This window comes from Coffea eugenioides, chromosome 1 (genome assembly GCF_003713205.1).
Source record: "Coffea eugenioides isolate CCC68of chromosome 1, Ceug_1.0, whole genome shotgun sequence".
Classification (NCBI taxonomy): Eukaryota; Viridiplantae; Streptophyta; class Magnoliopsida; order Gentianales; family Rubiaceae; genus Coffea; species Coffea eugenioides.
In genome coordinates this window covers 46,213,147-46,237,410 of record NC_040035.1, presented here as the reverse complement: position 1 = coordinate 46,237,410, position 24,264 = coordinate 46,213,147, and the positions used below count along the sequence as shown (strand labels likewise).

At 37.6% G+C, this 24,264-nt stretch overlaps 3 protein-coding genes and 1 pseudogene across 3 annotated transcripts; 3 read left to right on the top strand and 1 right to left on the bottom strand.

Moving 5' to 3' along the window:
• Positions 1-2,071: 2,071 nt before the first annotated feature.
• Positions 2,072-3,418, bottom strand: LOC113773725. The gene is made up of 5 exons (XM_027318350.1): positions 3,257-3,418; positions 3,006-3,107; positions 2,645-2,762; positions 2,335-2,414; positions 2,072-2,278 (listed from the first exon to the last, which is right to left on the bottom strand). The coding sequence occupies exons 1-5, from the start codon at positions 3,410-3,412 to the stop codon at positions 2,072-2,074; spliced, it is 663 nt and encodes a 220-aa protein (XP_027174151.1). The 5' UTR covers positions 3,413-3,418.
• A 6,293-nt stretch (positions 3,419-9,711) lies between these two features.
• Positions 9,712-10,656, top strand: LOC113773715 (annotated as a pseudogene).
• A 3,202-nt stretch (positions 10,657-13,858) lies between these two features.
• On the top strand, positions 13,859-14,883 carry LOC113750838 (transcription repressor OFP12-like). The gene has a single exon (XM_027294780.1). It carries the CDS (start codon positions 14,018-14,020, stop codon positions 14,732-14,734), a length of 717 nt encoding a protein of 238 aa, XP_027150581.1. The 5' UTR covers positions 13,859-14,017; the 3' UTR covers positions 14,735-14,883.
• A 7,765-nt stretch (positions 14,884-22,648) lies between these two features.
• Positions 22,649-24,219, top strand: LOC113778506. The gene has a single exon (XM_027323946.1). The coding sequence runs from the start codon at positions 23,184-23,186 to the stop codon at positions 24,084-24,086; it is 903 nt and encodes a 300-aa protein (XP_027179747.1). The 5' UTR covers positions 22,649-23,183; the 3' UTR covers positions 24,087-24,219.
• Positions 24,220-24,264: the final 45 nt, after the last annotated feature.

The following is a 24,264-nucleotide window of genomic DNA, read 5'->3' as shown; positions in this document are numbered from 1 at the left end:
TTAAATCTCATTTGTAGTTAAATAAATAAGCTGATCTATATTTACTTTTATTCGTAAAAAAGTAGGATATGGTCTAAATTATATTTATTTTTCTCCTAAAAAGTGGAATCTGACCTAATTTATATTCATTTTTACCATTACAAAAGTGGGATCTGATCTTTTTTTTATATTAAAAATAACTACATGTAAATCACGTAATGATTTCAGGCTAAAAAGTAATCAAAAACTTGTGTTAAAGCCAATTTTTATTAATTTAATTTTGTAAGAAATATTAGTAATGCAATTTTTTGGAGTTTTTCGTAAAAAAATGTATCGTAGGGATTTGATATATGTGAGATAAAAAAGTGATCGGGAAATATTTTCACGAAAAACGTAGAGATTTTTTGATAGAAAAACTCATACCAAACAAGGCTTAAGTTGACATTTTAAGAGTGAGAAACAAAAAAATTTATTTGATAAAATGTGAGGGATGTCCAAATTCAAACATTTTCATCATCAATTCATACATTTCATACTTTTTTATTTTTAGAAAGAGCAAATGGATAGATTAGCTGTTTTTTAGGGTGTTTTTGAAAAAATTTACTGTAACAGAGTTTTTAGAGTATATTTTAAGATTTTTTTAGAAAATATTTTGGAATATTTAAGAGTAGTAGAATTTTTAAAATATATTTTAGGATTTTTTTAAACATTAAAAAAATTTTAAACTACTTTTTAGAGTACCTTTTAGAATATATTTTAAAAATTTTATCGTATTTAAAAAACTAGTTTTTGAAAAACTAAATGATCCAAACAAAGCCACGTTTGAATGAACATTTTTTCTACTTAAAGAAGTGTTCCACGTTTTTTCTACTTAGAGAAGTGTTCTTCAAACGCAGAGTTTTTAGACTTACTGCTCTTTTCTTTGACTTAGAGAAGTGTTCTGCTTTTCTTTTACTTAGAGAAGTGTACCGCTTTTTTTCTACTTAGAAAAGTGTTCTTCAAACGCAGAGTTTTTAGACTTACTGCTCTTTTCTTCTACTTAGAGAAGTGTTCCACGTTTGAATGAACATTTCTTACTTCTGCAGCGACGGTGCCATGCGGGTGAGGGAAAATGACCGCTTCTGAACTGTTTACGGCCAGATTTTGACTAAAAAAAATGTGCGATCCAGATAACTAGTTATACATCGATTTTCACAATATATGTGAGACTCGCAAAAATTTTATACTAAAGTTACACGTTATGCAAATAAAATTATACTGTGTGCAACCAAAGTTACGCGTCGTTGAAAATGGCCAAAACCGCCAGGAACGATTACACCTACAACCTTCCTGCCCCTTGTATGTGGCGGGTCCTCCTAAAGGGCCCATAGTTTCCTTAATCAAATTCATAATGCAGAAGTGACGAGGATGACAGGCAGTGACAACCAAGACCTTGGAGGTAGGGGTCAAACTCCGATAATATAAAATCAATAAATGTGTCAATATTCAAAATTTCATTTTTTCTAATGTTAAATGTGCTTAAAATTTACAGTCAAAATTACCTTTGAATTAACATACGTGTTTAACTTTTTGGTAGGTCTAACACACCTGTGAAGGGTAATGATTATGAATTTTCAATTATTTAGGGGGCAATATATGATAGGAAAGAGAATTCTAAAAATTTTAGGGAGAAGCAAATAAGGAACAACTTTGAGAATTTCTGAACTTTCTAAGTTTTAAACATAATTTTCTCAAAATTAAGGGGGTGTAAAGCAATGTATGGTAAGTAAGAGATTTCTAAAAATTTTAGAAAGAAGCAAGTGAGAAACGACTTAAAAATTTCTAAACTTTGGCGACCAAAAGGTCCTGGCCAACCAGGGTTCGAGTCCCGCGTGCAAATGCTCGGTGTGGAGTGGGGCCTCTTCTCCCGGATCGCAGGAGATTAGTCGGATTATTAGGTATTACCAGTCCGAAAACCCGGATAGCCCTCTGTAGACCAAAAAAAAAAACCACACCCCCTTAACTGCACGTGACTCCACCGCTAATGACAAAGGGCATCCAGTCGTCCGTTGATTGATGCGTACTTTGCCAGTTACACTCGCCTTTGGAAAGACTATGAACCGCCGCCCCTGAACAAGGAATGCGCCAACGCAGAACCAGTATGCTCAATGCTGTACACGGAAAATTGATAATGTCTTGGCAATTTACTTTCATTCAACCACATATAACAACCAGTCCTGACTCCCCTCACTTGTAAAAGAAACAGAGAAACTATAATATCAACAGCTAGCCGTGCATTATTTTCCCAGTTAGTCAGTCTCTGTAAATGATAAAGAGGTTTTACAGTTTCATTCTACAGTCGCTTGCTTTCTGTACATTGTTAACAGAGAATGTTTTGACAAGGTAACAGCACACAGCAAAACCAGCAGAAAAGGGACCAATCAGCTCTGAGTAAACTATTATTCAGAATCAATTTACAAGAAATACATACTTCACCTGCTGCAGGCCTAAATCAAATCTACCCGCATCGCGAAACAAATCATTTCAACAACATTTGAACTACCAAGCACTGAGTACGTTATTTTTTGGTACTAAAAGACAATGCACAAATTTGTGCTATAATATATGATCACATAATTGAACAATGATCACCAAATCCCTTCTTTCGCCATCCTGAGAAAGTTACAGAGAGTGACCATGTTGGGAAGCTCAAAATCACCGGCCTTCTTCTTCCTTATTCTGGTCATTTTCAATGTCTCTGTTCCCTTTGATTGCGTCACTGTTACTGACACCAAGTTGTAGAACTATTGAAAGGGAATTTTGGGGCACAACATGAGACTCATAACTAAATACAGAAGCCGGTTAATGACAACTGCTGCTCTTTTCGTTTAGGAAAAGAGAGAAATCATTTTTTGGCAGGCTAACACCTTTACTGACAAGTTATTGTCATCAACGACTTATCAATATCTAAGGGGAAATAATGACTCTTCGATGCTGAGTGCAAATAGTGAGTCTTACATCTTCAAGAATCAAATGGGCAGATATACCTCACAAACACCATGCAGCAACAACCGGCGGAAAGGATCTTGAACATTTAACTCAAGAACACCACCATCTCCAGTCTCCTTCACAAAGTCCCGGATGCACTCCTAAGAGGATGAGTAAATAAACACAAGAAGCATAGACAACATAAAGCATGCAAATAATACAAGATCATCACGACAATAGAGTAGATGTAGTGTAATAGATGATAAGAAGAGGAAGTAATTATACTCTGTCTTGTCGATCTCAAAGTTACCTCATATCCACTTATCAATTCTGGAAGAAAGCTACGACGGAAAGCTTCTCTAGTTCTACAATCAACTCTATGCCATGCAGTAAGTACAGCAACCTTGTCTGCATCACCACGACTTTTCTGTTTCATTCCCGAACCTTTGAGGGCTTCTATCATCATCGTCTACCATAAGGACAGAAAAATTTAAAAGAATCAGGCAATATTGCCATATCACAGGCCAAATTCAAAAGGTACAGGAGAATAATACCTAAACAAATAATGAAGTGTCCATATTTTTTTGCTGTCAGTGTGTGTGTGAGTGAGAGAGAGAGAGCACAAACGAACAAAATCTGACACTAGTAAACCTTAGTATTTAGTAGATTGCTAACATTTGGTATCAGGCAATATATCCTCCTCCCATCAAATTCCTCAACAACCATACTTTCCTACCCACCAACTCTCAATTCCAGCAAGCCATATTAAAAAGATATACCAGCCAGCACGCACGTACACAAAAATGACAGATACAACATGAAAAATAGTAAGCAAATAAAGAAAAATAATGAAGAAGACAATGGCATATTTAATTCAATAAGTCACGAAAATGTTAGAGAAAACATATCATCCAACACGGAGAGGTGAACCAAGGGCTAAAGGCATCCATGGTCTTTAAAGTTCATGGCTCACCCCTACCTTGTTTACTGATTCCTCAACAAACACATGTACTAATTTTTGTTTATCCATGCAAGAGAACTTAATGAATGTAATCTTTATGTAAGATTTAAAGTTAACAGGAGAGAGCGTAAGTTGACTTCAACAGTGAAAGGACCAGTGTAATGCAACCCAAATATCATGCAAAAATAGTTCTAGAGATAATGTTCGTAATCACGTGGTAACGAGAAGAATACCTCTTTATCCATGTCCACGGTTCTAAATTTGTCCCATTCTCCTATATTTGTCATGCTAAAAGGGGACAGTGGCATACCTCTTCTATTTCTTACTGTCCATATATTCGTGTGTTCATGTTCAATGTGAAGAAAAAGGGAAAGCCAGAGAAAGAGAGAGAGAGAGAGAACCTTGTCGCGCCCCACTTTTCGATGAATCGTGTGTGATGATGTGTGAAGTGTGGTGTGAACGTGTGCAAAATGAAAAGTAAAAGGCCATGGGACTTTGGAAAGCGACGATTTGGCCAAATGAAATTTAAAAAGGGTTTTTTAAATATGAAAATGGAGTCGCCACTTGGTATAGATTTGGGGTGTACCAAGTCACCCAAAAAGTGTTTTTTAAAGACAAAGTAGCAAAACCCTTTTTAAAACGACTCCTAGTCCACGTAAGCCAAAGAAAAAGGTTCGGGAGTCACATTTGACGAAGGGGAAGGCAAGGATAAAAATCCAAGGCACCCCTCCGACCTAGCCAAGGCTAGTTGCGCGACTTAACCTTACCTTTCCTAGTTTTCTACCCAATGTATGTTCGCATGTTGGATATGACCCTATGAATGCAAAACGGAAAGAAAAAATGCAATCCTAGATTCTACGATGTCTCTTGTGAGGCTTTTGGTCCCAAACCACATGAATTGTGGCGGCCAACAAAGGAAAACCTCATAGAGGTCGATTAATGCAAATGAGATTCAAGTGTGCAAGTGTGAAGGTGTATGAAAGATGCAAGAAAAGTAAGTGCAAGTGTGTGAAATTGTATAAAGGTGCTTGTGTGAAATTGTAAAACAAATTCAAGTGTTTTCGTGTGCAAGTGTATGAAAATAGAATAATAGATATATAATGTAAAGTGGAATGTCATTTGTGAAGTGAAAATAAGCAAATGATAGGTAAAATGTAGTAAAAAAGTATGGTTTGAGAAATGTGAAAAAATGTGGTTTAAGGGAGTATGTAGGTGATGAAAATGAAAGTATGACCCTAGAGGAATGCAACAAGTCGGGTACGGGGGTGGACTCCTAACTTTTCGACTTTGATTTTCCCTTTGATTAGAAGGCAAAACTAGCGTGCTAAGGCTATCGAGTAGCCACACTCGCTCGTTTCCCTTATCGGAAGGGGACACTCAAGCAAAATGAACCCTATAGCTAGTATGAGATGCGAGACCTAAAGTGAGGGGAAAGGGGTTCGAAGATCATGCCAAATGATAAAACTAAGGAAAATGCGTGATATGTGGTGAACAAGCAAATGATGTGCTAACGAGGGGAAATCCCTAAGGGTCTAGCGTTGGACTAGCCCTTTCTATGAATTCCTAATGAAATAATGAGCCACAACTAGCGTTGGACTAGTGTGGTGACGTACATTCATCCATTCCATTCATTCATGGTTATGAAAGCAAGTAGACATGCCAAAACGCTCGTAAACACGTAGCACGTAGCACTTAGCATGCTCGACTAGATGCAAGAGCCTACTAAAGCAATTTAACATGTAACAACAAAAACAAGCAACCAAGGGGAAGGGGAAATGGACCAGATGCTCTACGAGCCCTATCTATTACAAACCAAGAGGTGTACACATACCCCATAAAAGCATAAAGGGGAAGGGGAAATGGACCAGATGCTCTCCGAGCCCTATCTATTACAAGCCAAGAGGTGTACACATACCCCATAAAAACATAAAGGGAAAGGGGAAAATGGACCAGATGCTCTCCGAGCCCTATCTATTACAAGCCAAGAGGTGTACACATACCCCATAAAACTTAAATAAAAGTAAAAGCAAGTAAATGCACGCAAGGAGGTAAGGAAAGCGGAGTAGGCATGCATATTCACATAACACGTAGGAGCACGTAGGGTCAAATGAAGTGCAAATGAAGGATAGAGTGTACCTCCCTTGAAGCGACGCCCTAACGTAGTGAAATTACTAATTTACCCTCCAAAATAATAAAAAGGTCAAGGTACCACTTAAATTATCAAATAATCACATGAGACAAAAATTAAATATGAAAAATGAAAGTTAAACACTAAATTGAGTCAATTAAAGTATTTACATAGACAAACCAACTATGTACAAAGCAATTAATGCAAGAGGGACTTAATTAGAAGGACATGAAAATTTCTAAAAGAGAGTAAAATAAAATACCAAAGTTGATGACTTAAGATAAGACCCATAAAAATCAAATGCAAAAATGTGATTAGAACACAAATCCAAGCTAAAAAGTTCTATTAAAACTTATTGAACCTCAAAATGCATCCTAAAACTCACTAAACGTCTTACCCAAAATCATGTCAAAGCAAACCAAAAACAATTAAGATTCTAGAATGACAAAAGTGATTAAATTATTCAACTAATTGGACCATAACAAGGCAAGGGGGAATTTAGGGGGTTAAAGTGCAAGTGTTTTAGGACCTAATTGCCAATAATTAAACATAATTGGGCCACAGCTAGATAAGGGGAAACTGGAAGGATCAATGTGCAAAATTCAAAAGTATTTTTCATGCAAAACCCATGCAATCACGTAGAAGGATTTCCTGAATGCATTTTTCATCTTAGAACATCAAATTCAAATTCAACCATATTCCTTAACTAAAACCTTCTTGATCTAAACTTCCAAAACTTTAAACTAGACAACCAAGCATAAAATGGGCATCAAACATACAAAGACATGGAAGAAAATCATGCAAACTTTGGAAATGCTTCATGCAAGCTTACGGATGAAACTAATACAACAAAACCTGCTGCATTTTCGTTTGTTCAAAAACCAGATTTTTAGCGCAACTTTGATTGGATAATTTTCAAACTATCATCACAACCTTAAGCTTAACAAACAGACTACGTAAATTGAAACTCCAAACAAGCAAGAAACAGCAAAGGAACTGATGCAAAGGAAATCTGGACTAAACATTCATGCAAAGATGGTTATGTAATCTGATTGTCTATGCTTCCAGCAAGCATTCAAACATAATTTAAGCAATTCAGCCCCCAAACATGCAACTGAACTCTGCTACAAAAACATGGCTCTTCCTCAATGCATGCATACACACGATATTCTAATCACAATGGCCAACAAATCACTCGCTTCAACAATGCAAAAAGAAAGAACTTCAGCCAACCGAAAGTGCAGGCTTGCTTCATTTTCATAATTCAAGTTTTCCAATTCGTACACACGACTTTGATTACATATTTTCTACTCCAACATCACAGCTCTAAACAAAGCAATTAAATCAAAAACTTCAGCATCTGAACAGGCTAAGAAACTTAGCAAAATATTATGTAAAAATCTGGAAAAGCATGCAAAACATTTGCCGTTCAAAAACTGCTGCAATTTTTAGCCATGACTTGTCCAGAATTTTCAGTCTATCATGCAAACGGAAATGGAGTCATGAAGCCTGTGCAAATCAGAATTTTAACCATCGAAACCCCCCCTCTCCATTCCTGTACACACCCATTTCCAAACGAACACAACAGCCATCACCAGAGGACAGCAAAAATCTGGCCCGTAAGAACGAAAAACGCAACAAAAGCTTCTGCGCAAAAACAAACAGGCTGCTGCAAATTTTGCAACCCATCCCACGCCAGTATTTTGCACAAGATTCTAATAAAACTCATTGATTTATCATCCCAAAACACATATATACCCAGATCACCATTTCAAGCACAAGTCTAAACCGCAAAACAGGTTCATTCAGAAAACAAAAAAAAATTCAACAAGTTTCGGATTCCATTATCAAATGAGAAGATTATGCAACCCAGGCTTCAAACAAACTAAAGACAACCTGTAGTTTATCCCATTAATCACCAAACCCAGCTTCAACATTGTATAAACACGGAAAAAGAAACAACCCAAGAAATTGATACATGTTCATTGCTGAGTTTCAAAACATGTTCATTATACCAATAGCAGAAATTTTCTGCGTTTGTGTGTCGATTCTGGTGATGTATAAGCAGCTAAGGATAAAAGAAATCACCTTTAACTTCTGGTGGAGACAGGAACGCAGAGTGGATGAAAAGATGGCTTCCACTGTAGAGATTCGCAGCTGCAAATTTAACGCTCGGGCTCTCCCTTTCTTGTCCTTTCTTTCTCTGATCTTCAGCCGCTACCAAAACCTCTCTCTCTTTTCCGTTTGCCGCCTTCTCTCTCTGTTTTCTCTCCAGCTATCCCTCGCCGTCAGTAGCCTCTCAGTAGTTGCTCTCCAGAAAATCTCCCCGGTTTCTCCCTTTTCTATTGCCGTCCCCCAAAAGAGAACCTCTCCTCTATTCTCTTATCTTCCCCACCATCAGCCGTCACCTCTCCTTCCTTTTCTTTTTTGCCCAGAACCCCCTTTCTAAAACCCTCGCTTAGTTTTTTCTGTTTGCCCGTCGATGCTCTCTCCCCCTTGCTCACCGAAAACTCCTCTTTGCGGCTGTGGTTTTCTTTGCTCTTTTATATTCACTTCCCAATCTCCTAAACCTGCTCTCAATGGTGAGGATGAAGGCTTGTCCTTCCCTTTCCATCCAGCCATCCGATGGCTATTGAAATTGTACCTTTGCACGCTGCAAAAAATTGCAGCGTGCATGCTGCGATAACAAATTTTTTTTTTTTTTTTTTTGACTTTCAACTTAATAAATACAGAAATGATAAAATATAAATAATAATAATAACAAATTGACAAAACCCAGGTAATAATAATAAAAATAATTTAAAAATTAAACAACTAAAACAACAAGAATGGCCATTTTTCCATCTTTTTCACATTTTCTTTTTTTTCATTTTCATTCATTTTCTTTTTCTCAAAATAACTTAATAAAAATAACTAAAGTGCCCAAAGATTGAATTTAAAGAAATAAACATATTTTTGTGAACAAATTTTCCTTTTCCTTTTTCCTTTTTTTTTCATTTTTCCAATCCAACTAAAGCCTATTTTTTCTTTTTCCTTTTTCCTCTTTTCTCATTTTTTATGATTTTTCATTTTCATTTCTCTTTCAAGAAAGCATTGAATAAAAACAAAATGACTAAAATGATTTTTTCTTTTCTTTCTAAAAACTCTATAAACTTAAAAACTAAAAAAAACTAAAAACTAAAATCTAAAACTTAAAAGTGATTAAAAACCTGAAATGACAAAATAAAAATGAATAGACAAACTAAAAGGGCAAAATGAATAAAACTAAAATAAAATAACAACTAAAAATGCAAAACACACAACAATGAACTAAATGCAAGCGATCTAAAATAAAAATCATGAAGTAGATGCCACATACAAATTATTCAAAATTTGGTGTCTACAAACCTGATATGCAACAAAATCGCATTTCCCAAGCTTTTTGCTCCAGTACGGTGCCAAGGCACAATGTGCACTCCCACAAATAGGATCCTGAAATTTGGAAAGCAAGTCATCTGACAGGATCCCGACCATAAAATGGATTTTTTTTTTGGTTCATCAGGCATATGGAATCATGTGATTAATTCATCTACAAGAATATTTCAGAAGGTTGAAACAAATAACCTCATTGATCCCATATTTTGGGCAGAAGAAGCGACTGTAGAAGTCAAATCCAGATTCAGGGGGTGCAGTCGTGATGCAGGAAGCTGAGAGCATAGTGCTGCGGGGGCAGACCCAAAAGGATGGTTCTACAGCCCACATGAAAGCTGCAGCTGATATCTATGAGAGGCGTGGTGTTGTTCGCCCCAACCGAGCCACCAGTATTGTCAGGGATGGCGGTGTTACCATCTCTGAGGCACAAGTATGTGGCCGCCGTATCGACTCGTGACAAAGACCGAGAATTCTCCCGATTCGCCTTTTGACTCAACTGCAGTTACAATTGGAGAAGCAGCGGCTCATTTAGCTGGGGCCAAATTGATGGACTAGGGAGATGCAGCAGCTATCCAGGCTGCAGAAATTAGAGCCACTGGTCGAGGAAGCGTAATGCATGGCGGAATTAGAGCAAAAGCTCAATCAGCAGCGGCACATAATGCCTATAATCAAGCTTAGTCGATGTTCTGGCTGTAATTTAGCATCCGCTCTTACATTCTGAGTTCAATGTAAATTAAGTCGAGTTTTTGCATTTAAATGCTTTCTGCAGATGTCATAAGCATTGATTATCTTATATATAGCATGCAACTAGTAAGTTCATCGATGACAAGCCAGTGACAAGGGAGGCTGCTGAAGGGGTGATTGGTGCAGAAACCAGGGACAGGCCCGACATGACCACACATCCAGGGGGTGTTGCAGCATCAGCGGTAGCTGCAGCCGGGGTTAATAAGGATGTATGGTGTATCCAGACTTGGAACATCAAATGCTCTGTTCCACGTATGGCTGGTTGTGTTATATAGATGCCGTTTAGTAATTAGGACCTTGAAAGGATTAAAATAAAAATGTGTCTATTTCGTACGGGTAGTTTTTTTGTTATGCCATAGGGTTCCAATCTTTTACTGGTTTGCTTGGTCATAATTCTGAACCTAATGCAACTGCTATTGCATATGACATGAGCCAAAGTAGCAGTAATATGTTTGGGAGTGAATGAAGTAGTTCTTCTTAGTAATAAACATCTCTAATTAACAGTCCAAATTTGTTCCAACATTCACAAACTTAATCCTGTGGATCCTCTTCATTTATCACAACTTGCATCCTTAAAATAGGTATCTGGGCCGCCACCATTGATCGACTTTCTACCTAGAATCTATAGCAGAAGTCATAGAACCAACTTCATATATGAATGTTCGATTTTTCATTCTTTCTTTCTTTTTCTTTTGGGCCGTCCTTTTCCCGGCTTCCTTGTAACTCCACTTACGGAAAGTGTGAGGAAGTCTTACATAAGTGCCACTGTCATTAAATATTCAAGACTCTGCAGGAGAGGATGAATTGTCAGTCAGAAATTGGAGCATCATATGCAGCAGCGGTTTCCTTTGGGATGTCTGTATCTATTTGCATACAGCAGCCACAAATTATTACTACTATGTATCATAAAAATGTACAGATATTGCCGCTGCCAGCCAATATTTCAAATCCTTATCTCACGTGGGATACTACGATCGATTCATGTACAAATAAAATAATTAGGTGGACCATTGAGCTTGAACTCAAGTACCCCCCCCCCCTCCCCCTCCAAAAAAAAAAAAAAAAAACCAGCATTATTAACTCGAGTCTTTTAGATATGCAAAGATTCCGAATGTGCTATCTCCGTATATCTTTAATCCCGATCCCGCATTTGTATATTTGTATTTGTGCATGCATGTCGTCGATCGACTGTTGGGCAACCGTAAGCTTCAATGAAGACACCATTAATTAATTCCATGATGCATGGCTCCTTCACTCCTAATGCTTAAACAAGTCACAGTTTCTGATATATGGCGGCCGGGGATAATGAATTTTGGTAGGACTCTTTATAAGTGGCGATGATAGGGTTAATTGTTTAAATGAAACTTTCATATATTGTCTTTGTAGATGGTAGCCGATTCTACGTCTATAAAATTCGAGTTTTATGCATTTGCATAATAATGACTAGGTTTTTTAGATAATGCAAATCCCCGACTTTATTTTCTTGTGTTCTAATGGACCTAACCAAACAAAAACAAAGAAAGGAGAGAAATTGTGAGGAACAGTTCTTCCAATCTGCACTTCCTAATTTCAGTACAGTACTGACGACAGAGGTAGGTGGATTCATGATATGCTCCCCACCATGTGATGTATGATCCACGATGTTGCCAACTCTAAGCTTAAGGTGAGTTACGTTACACCGTATATATCGCCAGCCTAACTTGATTTTCCGTTTCACAAATTTACGTTCCTTCCTCCCGCTCCCCTTAAGCTTGGAAAAATATCTCAATATATAGAGGAAATCTTATATATATTATAATAGTTACATCCATGGCATATGTGCAAATTCAACTTTATCAGTGCAGAAAAAATTTATTTCGATATATATATTCTAACATTGTCATTGTCAGCGCAAAAGATTATTCTTGTCCAACATAAATATGGTAGCAGTGCTAATTGATTTCTCTCTATTTGCTTTGTTTACTCCACGACTCAGTTTTGCATCGAATAACTGTTATGCACTACATTCAAAGTAGTGATGGGAATTGAAAATAGTTTCTAGACATTAAAAATGAGATATGATGCATGCATGTCATCCCTCTTACCGTTTGTCATGATCCCAATCCACCCGTCCGTGAAAGAAAAGGCTAGTATATATGCATTTATTTTTGTAATCCGGGCAGCATGTCCATGGCTGCTTTGCAGTCAAGAATATCCTTTCTGAATTTTCACGTACGTGTGAAAGTCGTAGGATCTATTGATTATCATACAAGACAGAAGATATCATCATGGCCTAAGTCCTAAATTGTAGTATTTGAGCAGTATTTTGAGTAGACTAAAACAGAATACCAGACCGCAATCATTTTGCACGACGGCACCTGAAACTGAAACAAGCCCACATATTCTAGCAGCTTCAGCAAAAATTTGTGTACAACTTCGATTCGACCCATTCATTAATTACTTTTCATATCCGTAATTTGTCTGTCTGAATAGGTTTTTATATGCCAAAAATTATTTGATTGTATTATAAATATATTTTTAATTATCTTTTTATTTCACATGTATCACATAAAAAAAATATTACATTACTTTTTAAAAAAAAAAAATTAATTTCAAATAATTTGCTATTTAAACACACTCGTATATTAGTGAAGCAGGCTGGCTTTAGAGTTTAGATGAGTGAAGAAGAAGCGGACCGAGCACCAAGATCAGTAAGGGACTAGTACATACTGATACTAGCTCTCTACACATTTTCGGTTTCAAATTGCCACACTCCAGCGGTGGATTTGATGGATGATTATCATCGTAAGACATGAAATTCTTGTTCTTCTTCTGAATTTTTTTTTTTAAAGTTCATTTCTATCCATCCTCTATCCGGCCCCCTCCCTTTTTTTATGTTTTCTCTTTTTCTTTTGACCTTTTAGATATATATATTTTTTATAAATATGATGTATATAACATAAATATTGATATGCGTCCATTAATTGAGAACGAGGTCCACAACCCACCAGCTCCTATTGCATTTTGCTAATGCCGCTGAGTAGTCGCCTTTTAAGTCCCAAGGGGCCAGGAACAAGCTACAAAATCTTCACCAACTCCAATGACCCCTAAGCCCCACCCTCCCGCTTTCACTCCTTCGCTAGTTGCATTTTGCTGGATTTGTTTTGCCCTGTACTAATTAGATATTTACAGCTACCATATATCATGATATGTATGGTAATGGAGGAATACGGGACAATAAATAAATCCATCTTTTGTTACCAATAATACAGCATCAATAGTATTTGAAAACTAGTACTTGAAAGTTTGAAGTTTTGATGTACACATCCCTCTAAAATGATATACAGACACGAACGCATATTTTGTGAATGTAAGGGTTGTACAAGTGGGACATTTTTTATGGTCATTTTTTTTTGTAAAAAATTATTACGTTTTCGTGGACATATTTTTTAATTATTTTTTTATTTCATATACATCAAATCATTATGATATATAGAAATCAAATCGTTATGGTATATATTTCTATAGAAACTTCTAAAAATAATAATCCAAACGGAGTTTAAATTTGCAAGTTCCTTCCTCTTATATGATCAATGAGATTCTCTCACTTCACAAGTCTCAGTATACATAAATATGGGTTGGCCAGCCAGCCTATAGGTTCTAAGCGCCAAACTCTTGTCCGAATAGTGAACAGTGAACGCACTGCATCTATCTATCCTCCCCAATTCCACCTCTCCAACTCAAAAAACTCATCATATCATACCAATAATCATATTCCCTCCCTCCCTTCTCCCTGAGTCCAAAGTGGAGAGTGTAAATTAAGCAAGAAGATTATAGGGCGAGAAAAAATGCCAAGCAATCTGGGAAGAAACATAAATCTTTGCTTCACAAATATCACGGCACCCTCATCTCCCCAATCCTCGATCCAAGCTGAGCACAGCCGTTCCCTATCCAGCTCCGCAGCATCAGTCCTCATCAAGAACTTCAACTCCCTCTACGATTTCACTTTTGACTGCACCACCTATTCCAAGTCCTTTCCCCACCCCACGTCCGCCACCACCACCTCCGACGACGACCTCTCCTCCTCCGAATCCTACACCACCTCCTCCACCCCGGACTTCTCCACCGTCTTCGCATCCCAACGCTTTTTCTGCTCCTCTCCTGGCCGTTCTAACTCCATCATAGACTCCTCATCGTCCCTATCGTCAACCTCCTCGTCGTCTCCGGGCATCCCGACCGAACCCGACAGCGTCGTGGGAGGAAGCATTGCTGTTGCGACCTATTCGCCAGACCCTTTCATGGACTTTCGACGGTCCATGCAAGAAATGGTGGAGGCCCATGACCTGATCGACGTTGCAGCCAATTGGGACTACTTGCACGAGCTTCTCACCTGCTATCTGTCTCTCAATCCCAAGAGAACCCACAAATTCATCGTCGGAGCTTTTGCCGATCTTCTTGTCAGTCTCATTACTTCATCATCACCAGATGATGAGCGCTGCCGCTGTACGAAATCAAAATTCTCCGATGATGGTCGTAAGATGTCAGGCATGGGTGGACGGATGTGAAATTTTTGCGGGCCCCTAGCCATTAATTAAGATCACGTCATTGTTTTAGGGAGGAAAGGCGTTCAAGGTAATAAGGTGGTGAATGGATAGCAATGAGAGTCGAATCTCTGCATCTTTTTGAGGAAAGAAAAGAATACGAGTGGCTGCAAATGTGATTAATGTAGAAAATTATGGAAATCTGAAAAGAAATTGATGTAATGTTGACAGTTCATTGTTATGCATGCATCTGGTCCCCTATTGTCCTCAATTATATCGATACATAAATAAATTTAATGGTATCATTAAGACCTTTATATTTCTGGCACTTCTTGTTTCTTGGTTTTTAAGTTACTTACATGCTTCTAATTTTCTAAATATGCTAAGCAGCCTAGCACGGCTGCACGACACAGAAGCAGAAGCAGGAGACGAAGCCTTGGTCTTTGCTTCTGGTGGCAGACTCCCTGAAAAGTGTATCTACTTTTTCAGAGATTTTTTTTTTTTTTTTTGGGGTTAATTCAGATTCCAGCGTGCAGGACAATAATGGAATGAAGACAAGACCAGATTTGTACTCTGACGGGATATCCAGACCATCCACCTTTCCAATTTCTAAAAGCTGCCCCCGTCTTTAATAGAGTACTTTCATTCAGTCACCGTGGCGTTCTTCCTATTGAACTTCTAACCCCGACCCTAATCGAAAGAAGATGACAGACAAAAAGGGTCCTTCTTACGACGTAGTTGGCCTTCACTCATCAAGGAGGGCATTAGGCTTGGGCAGAAGCTAAGGTAGTTGGCCTTTCGGCCTCGCTGCCCACGCCCGCTGAAGTCGATTGGGGAGAAAGATAATTTGCTACAATCTGTATGTTAATGATGCATCTGTTGACAAACATTGGTCATGCAAGTTTACCTTCTTCTACCATAAGGAAAGAAAACCAAATGGCAAAAGAACTTCTTAACATTTTGTTAGCTTTGGCAATGTTTGTATTGTACTCACTGTATACGAACATTGGAAGCTGTAATTCGGTCGTCTCACTTCATTTTGCCACCTTTTCTCTAGTTTGGAGAAGGATTGTATATTAGTGGTATGACGCTGGAGTTTAATTTAACATATAGTAGTATTCCATAATAACTATCCTCAGATCCGTTTTAAGTGGGGGAAATCATGCGATTGTCGAGGACCATCAGTAAATTTTTTTTTTTTTAAAAACTGTGTGTGTTTCTTTTTTGGCCTGCTTAATTAGGAGAAATGAAACCTACTTTTTAGCCAGCAGGGTTTCATTTTTTGAACCCCTCGCCCCTTCCCCCCTCCAGAGAATGATTAAAAGAGTGTCAAGTTCCAAGAATGATTTAAGAACATGAGCCACTAGCTAGTTAGTTTGAATGGAATAACATGATTAATGAAGGGATATAATCAAGACAACTAGTACTAAGTAAATATAATTATTTTAACTCACACTTGTTGATCTGTATGAACATGAAAATAGGTCTTAGTATCTTTTATGTAATGGAGGGAAAAGAAAACACGTTGACCAACTAGCACTGACTCCGAAACTGGCTTCAAGTTTAAGCATTAGGAGTCCGTGGAAACCAGCGGGCTAAGTGATCTCTGCAGAGTGCAAACGACAATTAAAATTCTTAAAATTTCATTAACTGTTCCAATCAAAGAGTATAAAACAATAATGTGAAGGCATCGACAAACTGGTGGATGGTTGATAAAAGTTGATGCCACGATTTCACGGGATTATTTGTCTTACGCTGTACAAACTACATCGAGCCACGATAAACCTTTTTAATCTGTTTTTTTTTTGCTTTAAAACTAAGCAGTATAGACAACAAATTGGATAGGAGTTGATGAAGCCAAAATTTTTACAGTTTATTATGCGGCCACCACATAGCCGAGAGGGAATCTCATGTTTTGTTTTGCCTCTTGTTATTTAATTAATTATTCGTGAATATTAATTTTCTTGACAATCTCTACCTAATCCGTGAATATTAATTTTATCGACAATCTCTGCTTAATTAGGATTCTGTTCTGCTATTTTTTTTTTAATGAAAAGATAACTCTCATTCATCCCCACCAATAGAAATATTTAATCATCCCACCAAACAAGTTTAGACTTCAAACTAATCCCAAAATGCGCAAGAACATGTGCAGCATTCCCTGTCCTATCACCTGTGTACATGTACAATCCTGCATTTTTTTTTTTTTTTTAATGTTGAATGCAATAGTAATTGAGCTTGTTCCACTCAAGTATCAATGTATGAATAATCAGGCTCATCATGTGTTGTACTAGCTCATAAGAATCACCTTCCAAGTCAAACATCCCCATATCGGAAGTCCACAATAACTGTCAAAATCTCTGCATCAACAACATTGTTAAACACTCTGGTAAGGCAATCAATGCTTCTTTTTTATCATCACACACTATTACCCTAACTTCTACCTTCTCTCTCTCTCTCTCTTTTTTTTTTCAAGTCCATCAATGCTAAATTTTACCTTTCCGTGACTTCATCCACGTCCTAATCATTCAACCCTGTGTTTGTTTGAACACTAGCAGTCTCTTTGTGTAGTTAAGTGAATTTCAAGGAATAAGAACGAGTGAAATCTGCAACCTCTTTTGCTTTCATCACTTTATTCTCAAATATCAACTCGTCACATTAGTCTGCTCTTTCATCTTTACTGCCATGTGATGCATGTATTTGGCGTTCTTTCATGGAAATAAATAATTACTTTCTGTTGACTCATATCTTATTTTTAGGTGTTTATTTATGTAGTGATGATTAACAACACATCCGTTTGTTTTACATGAGATGCAATGGAGGACAAAGCGTATTCTTCTGTATCACTAATGAATGGTGTTTGGACCATTCATTTTCTCAACTCTGTTGGTCGAACTGCTCTGGATTTATTACCCAACGACATTCATTCTTTCTTTAATTATTTTGGATCTTACATATAGCGAAGGAAAATATGAATTTTTTAGTTAATCAAAATTTTTTCTTGCCAAAAAAAAAAAAAGTAAAAGTATCTATTGTTTTTTTTTTTTAGTCTGACACAGGGGTGTCCAGGCCTTTGGCCCAACTAATCCCCTGCAGCTCGGGAGAGGGCGCCCCAATCCACTCCGAAATATTAACAGCATGACTCGAATTCTGGTGGACAACTGGACATGACTAAAGAGAAACAATCACACCGGTTGAGCTACCCCGTTACACAGTAAAGGTATCTATTGTGGTTTGTGACTTTTATGCAAAAGGTGGCATGGGCACAGCTAAGGTTACCAAGTAAGTAACTTAAACCCACTCAAATGTTAATGACGTTTTATAGTTTTATGTAACATCTTGGACTTCGAAGATCTTAAACATAAATTCATGAGCGCTTCTATAGTAGACAAAGAATTTAAGCCGAAAGTGTTGTGAAAACATCCATAATTAGAAAAAATGATTTCTACAAAGATGCTTTTGTTACTTCCAGAAAAAGGAAAATGCAGAGTAATCTTGCTGGTTTAGAAGCAGTAGACAAAAGGGTCATCGAATTATAAGGTAAATTTCTATAAAGTAACGGCAATACAGGTCCTTGTGAATTACCAATAAAGGCAAATAACAAAGCGTACTAAAGAAATGGATGACAAAAGCAAAAGATGGACGTGAAAAGATCAAATTTTGAGTCGATTCTTCACTGCCTTAACCTGAAGTAGCATTTGATGTGACCCTACTTTTGATGATCTTAAAATGGATTAGATTTGGGCTACACGCCCTTTTGCCGCCTCTGGTGAAGGCCTAGGTCCATTCTCATTTTCAAGCGTTGCCATTTATTTTGCCCATGGCCGTCGACGTTGAGTTTTTAATTTGCAGGCTTTTGTTTGGATTATAAGTTATTTGAGATATTTTTACTGTAGCACTTTTTGTAATGTGATGTATATGAGATAAAAAATGTATTGAAAATTGTAATGATGATGTAAGTAAATATATTTGAGAAAATAATCAGCTGTCCAAACAAACCTACATATTCCTTTCAACTTACGGGCTGGTGTATTCCTTTCAACTTACGGGCCGTTAACGAGTCTGGTTGCAAGATCAAAATTGTTATGCCGGCCAATGTATTTGAACCCTTAAAGAAATTATTATTATCGGTGGTTCGTTGATTTGGTATTCTCTATGTGTTAGTGTTAGGCCTGTCAATCGGGCCGATGAGTTCAAACTCAACTCATTTAATTTGAATCATTTTCGGGTTTCGGACTATGAGTTTCGGGTTCGTAAATGTGAAACTCATATTCAACTCACATAATATTCGGGTTGTGAGTCTTAATCGGGCTTAGCCCAAACTCACTTATTACTCCTTAATTTTCTTAATATAATTACTATAACTATTAAGTTGTAAAACTAATTTAACATTTACAAGACTATAATATTAAAACTAAACATGAACAAATAATAGTTCTTAAAACGTATATAAACCAAAAATTTTCAACAATATTTATATTTAATCCATTCAAAATGCATGAAAAATAGTAATAAAACATGCGATCATAAGCCAATACATATTTAAAAGTTGAAACTTTTTTTATAATCTTGTGATTGAAATCCAAATATGCTTAATGATTTTTGTGTTTGTAGACCAAAAAAAATCAACCAATATTATGCCAATACAAAAATTTACTCAACCAATAAGAAAAATTAGAGATTTAGTTATGCATTATCAATATTGGCTCTCAAGAAAGCTCATGAAAGAGTTTTTAGATGTATTTTTGTGTTTTGTAATTTATGTATATATTTAGTATTTAGTAATAATATATTTGGATATATAATTATACATAATATCAAAATATAAATATTATATATATAGGTAATTAAAGGGCCGGGCCTATATCGGGTTTGAGCCTAATAAGGCCCAAGCTCGGCTCACATTTAATTCGGGCCTATTTTTTAGGTTTAGACTCAGACCGGCTCACTAAATGATCGGGCTCATCGGGCTTTCTGTCGGGCCGAGCGAGTCGAGCTCGGGCTGGCCCAACCCATTGACAGTCCAAGTTAGTGTTTTTTTTTAGAGGTGAAATTTAAGAAGCGGCAGAGAAATGTAAATCCAGAATCTCTAAATAAGGATAGACAAAAATATCCGTTGATATGAAAATTCATTATATTCGATCCGATTTGATCTGAAAAATAGGATATTCGATCCACATTTTTTAGTTGGGTCAAAAAAGGGTTAGATATCCGCTTATATGCAGGGCAAGTTAGGATCACAAGATTAAATCAGTGTACATCTCTCCTGCGCAAGTTGCAATTGTCAAATCCACTAATCAACAGGTTTAAGTTCCAATAATTATGATGCAATCTGTCGAAAGAGACTCAAGACCCAACAGAATTCCGGATCTGATAACTATATATGAAATAAATTTGGATCTAACAACAAAAGAAGAAAAAAAAAAAAGCAAATTCTCACTAGCACTCCTAGAAGAAGCAGAATATTTTAACTAAGAACCCCTATGAAAAACAGAGAACTTTCACTAAAAAAAAAATTTAGAGGATATTTTATTGAAACTTATAGTAAAAGAAGAATTCTGGTAAAATCAAACAAAAATGACAACCATTATTTTGAAAACAAAAGTTCCACCAAAACATGAAGGGTTAGTGGCCCGCTGTCCCCTCAATTCTTGGACAACCATTTCTTCTATAGTGGAATACAAGGCTGTGGTTTTGAACTACATGTTCTTAAAGATCCTCCAACAACCCTCATAAGACTCAATTAGCTCAGCTCCTTGTTTAGTGTTTAGTTAACGTGCCTCCATCGTACCGAAAAAGAATACACCATGGCTGTGAAGCATGGTCACTAGAGTGGGATGCAGTTTCATCTTCTTTACCCCAAACTCAAAAAATGAATAAAAGAGAGAGAGAGAGAGAGAATGCGATGAGCGTCTTTAACGCATGAAGGTCTATTCAAAAATCATACAACACATGGCATGTGGAATTTACGTGGATGAGAAGCATGTTTATGATTTATGAGAATGGATGGGGCTTGATCGGGTAAAGCCAAGATGACTGGTCCTCTCAATTGCACAGCACACATGGTGGGTAGGGTTGAAACTTGGATGACATTGCGACAAAGGACTGAGTCAAGCGTTCCGACTTTTACCCTACAAAATGAGGGAAAGCTACATGATTTATGGTTGTTAAGCGTCATGATGGTTACTCAAATGGGGGCAAACCAACGATTCAATCACAAAAAGAAAACGGACGATCAACTTTCACATATACCTTACTGTCTCTTTTACTTTCTTCTTTGCAAAAACACCATGGCATATGCAAATCCTTCAAACCTGAGAAAGTCGTCACTGGAGGGGGCTGGGGACTCGATTCTCTGGATCTCATCGTTGCCGCTCTCTGCCGTTTTCATCAGCAAGCTACACTAATAACGTTGTACATGCCAGAATGAAGTATTGGTGGTGGTTCCATTTTCTTGATACTCTTATACTTAACGCGTGTCTATTACTGTTAGAATAATACCCCGACTAATCGGGCTAGATAAACCAAAAAAAAAAAAAAAAAAAAGGGTCAATGTTGCTCAATAAATGCCCGGATGTCTTGATCTAGTCCAATAACTCGAATTGCAAATCCGGGTCTACCAGCAGGTTAAGTAGGGTCAATGTTGTCTGCCTGAGGTCAAGTTGAGCGCTGCCGACTCCCTCTCTCTCTTAACTTCTTGTTGGACGGAAGCTGAATTGATTAGCATAATTCATGCCAATTCCTGCCTTCTGAGTTCCGACTAGGTAGTACTAGTAATTATTCGTGGGTGGTCGTAATTAGAGGCTTCTGGACCGCATCATTTAAATGCTGTGGCTGTATTAATTGCGTAAGGGAAACGGTCACATTAGCACTTCTATCAAGTTGGAAGAATTAATTGTGATTAGGTTTCAAAACAAGATTGGTTTGGGCGTCGTACATCATATGTAGGCCGACCGACCACCGCCTAATTAATACGAAAATTACACGTGAGAAGATATTTAGGGCGGAGACGCAACTTCACCTTCTAAAAATCTTCAAATAACCAAACAGGAAATTACCTTCCATTCTGTTTTAAAGACGAAGAAATTAATTTTATATAGCGGAAAGGATCAGATCCAGGTATGATCTGGAAAGATATAATACACTATTACACTTATTGTGGAGTGGGGGGGGGGCATGAGTTCACGACTTGACTGATTCAGTTGCGTCATAATTGGTCGGATTGCAATGAATATGATAATTGCACTCATAATTCATCATTGCCTCTCCAGAATCCAGATTAGCATGTAAGGCTGAAAGATAATCAATTGACTCGAAACGAATTTGTTTTGATAGGAGCTCGTTCGAGATTGGTTTATCAATTAATAAATTCAAGTTTGAACATTATTTTATGTTCGATAATAAACTCGTTCAAATTCAACTTCAGAAACAAACTCTCGTTAAATATGAACAAATTTTCAAAGTCTCGTTAAAATGATCAAACAAGATTAATCATTAGGATGTTCAGTTAGATTAGCTCCGCTTGCACCCCTAACCGAATGCTTTATTCATTTTCCTATTATCTGCCCCGGTGGCTAAATTCGTCTTTCTTGGAGCCCCGCGGGAAATGAAAATTACAGGAGTACATATATGTATAGTTTCCCCTCTCGGGCTATCAAGAACTCGAAGACACGTCATGTCGAGGGAGGAGGACAAAGAGAAGGAAAGGCTGCTAAGATCCCTTTGGGTTATACCACAACTTATCTGACATTCCGAATTCCAGACAGAAGATTATCTGACCCTCCAGGGAATATATGGTCGTTTAGTTTAACTTTAATCAAGTTAATATCCCCACGAAAAGATAATAATAAAGAATTTGGTTTCTGTTGTCTCTGTAACTGCTGGAATTCTCGGGGTCTTGGCATGTCTGCTACAATAATGGCACTCCATTACCAGTTGAGACAATGAGAGTGACACCACCGTGGGGAAAGGGAGTTTGCTTTTCCTGTTCGTGTCGCTGTATAACATAACATAACGTGCCTAACAAGTGTCCATTTGCAGCCCAATTGCCCGTTTCATTCATTGATGAGTAAACTTCCAACCACTTCTCCTTCCTCGGTAAAGCTTTGTCTTTTAGCACTCAATTTTCTGATCTCATCTGCTAGCCTTTTCCTCCCTTTCCTGCAACCCAAGTCTTTTGGTGCAGACATTCTTTACAGACTTTGAGCACTGATCGACTAGGATTTGACAAAGAAGCATGCTTTTGTACACAAACCTACAGCTCATCCAATAGAATAGTCACTTTTCATTTGGAAACATATCAACATCTTGCTCCATCAGAACATGGGAGCAAATGCTTGGTTCCTCATCTAGTTTGAGCTCCTACAAATTCATCTAATTTAAGTTGCTACAAGAGCAGGAATTTATAGCTGGGGATCGCACAGCTTGAATGAAGTTGGAGAAGAAAATTAATTGAGCTATAGATTCACAGATAATGAGGGACTTCCCTTCTTGTTTCAATGAAAGTGGGGTCCAGGTTGCTGATTCTTCCCCAGCATCATCAAATTCTAGTAAAGCTTCTCAGAATCTCGTTACATGCGTCTATCAGACGCAGTTTCAGGGCACTTCATGCTTCATTACCATTACCTGGTCCAAGAATTTGATGGGGCAAGGAGTTAGCATTGGAATTCGGAGTTCAACCAATGAATGCGTCTGCAAGGTTGATATTAAGCCTTGGTTATTTACTCCAAGAAAAGGGTTCAGAAGTTCAGAGGCCGATTCCACTGCAATTGACATATATTGGGATTTTTCATCCGCAAAATTTGGTTTTGGCCCGGAACCGCTAGAGGGTTTCTATTTAGCTGTTGCATTTAACCAAGAACTTGTCCTACTCCTCGGGGATTTGCAAAAGGAAGTGTATAAGAAAATAGGTACTAGCCCTGTTGCATCTAATACGGTGTTTATTGCCAAAAGAGAGCACATCTTTGGGAAGAGAGTATACACTACAAAGGCTCAATTCTGTGACCACGGGCCGATACATGACATCGAAATTGAGTGCGATACTGGGGGGATTAACGATCCATCTCTGGCCATCAGCGTGGATAGCAGAGCGGTGTTGCAGGTGAAGCGGCTGCGGTGGAAGTTCAGGGGGAACGAGACTATTTTGGTGGATGGACTGCCGGTGGAAGTGTACTGGGATGTTCATAGTTGGTTCTTTGGGAATGTTATGGGCAATGCTGTTTTCCTGTTTCAAACCTGTCTCTCGGCCGAGAAGCTGCGAAACCGCCACTCCACCGTCTCCTCAAATCCGTCTGTGTTCAGTAGGCCAGGTTCGCAAAATTCCGGGTCACAAGGTCAGGGATTTTCATTGATTTTGTACGCCTGGAAAAACGAGTAAAATTTTCTTTATGATCATTTCTTTTTTTTGTTGCCCCTACATGTATGCTGACCACTTGCCAGGTCAATAATAAAACTTCTCCTGTGATCTTGCTCTCAAATGAAGGTGCTTTATAGCACGATTTATAACTCAACTTCGACTTCTTGCTTCTATTAGCTTAATCAATCAAATTGAGCAG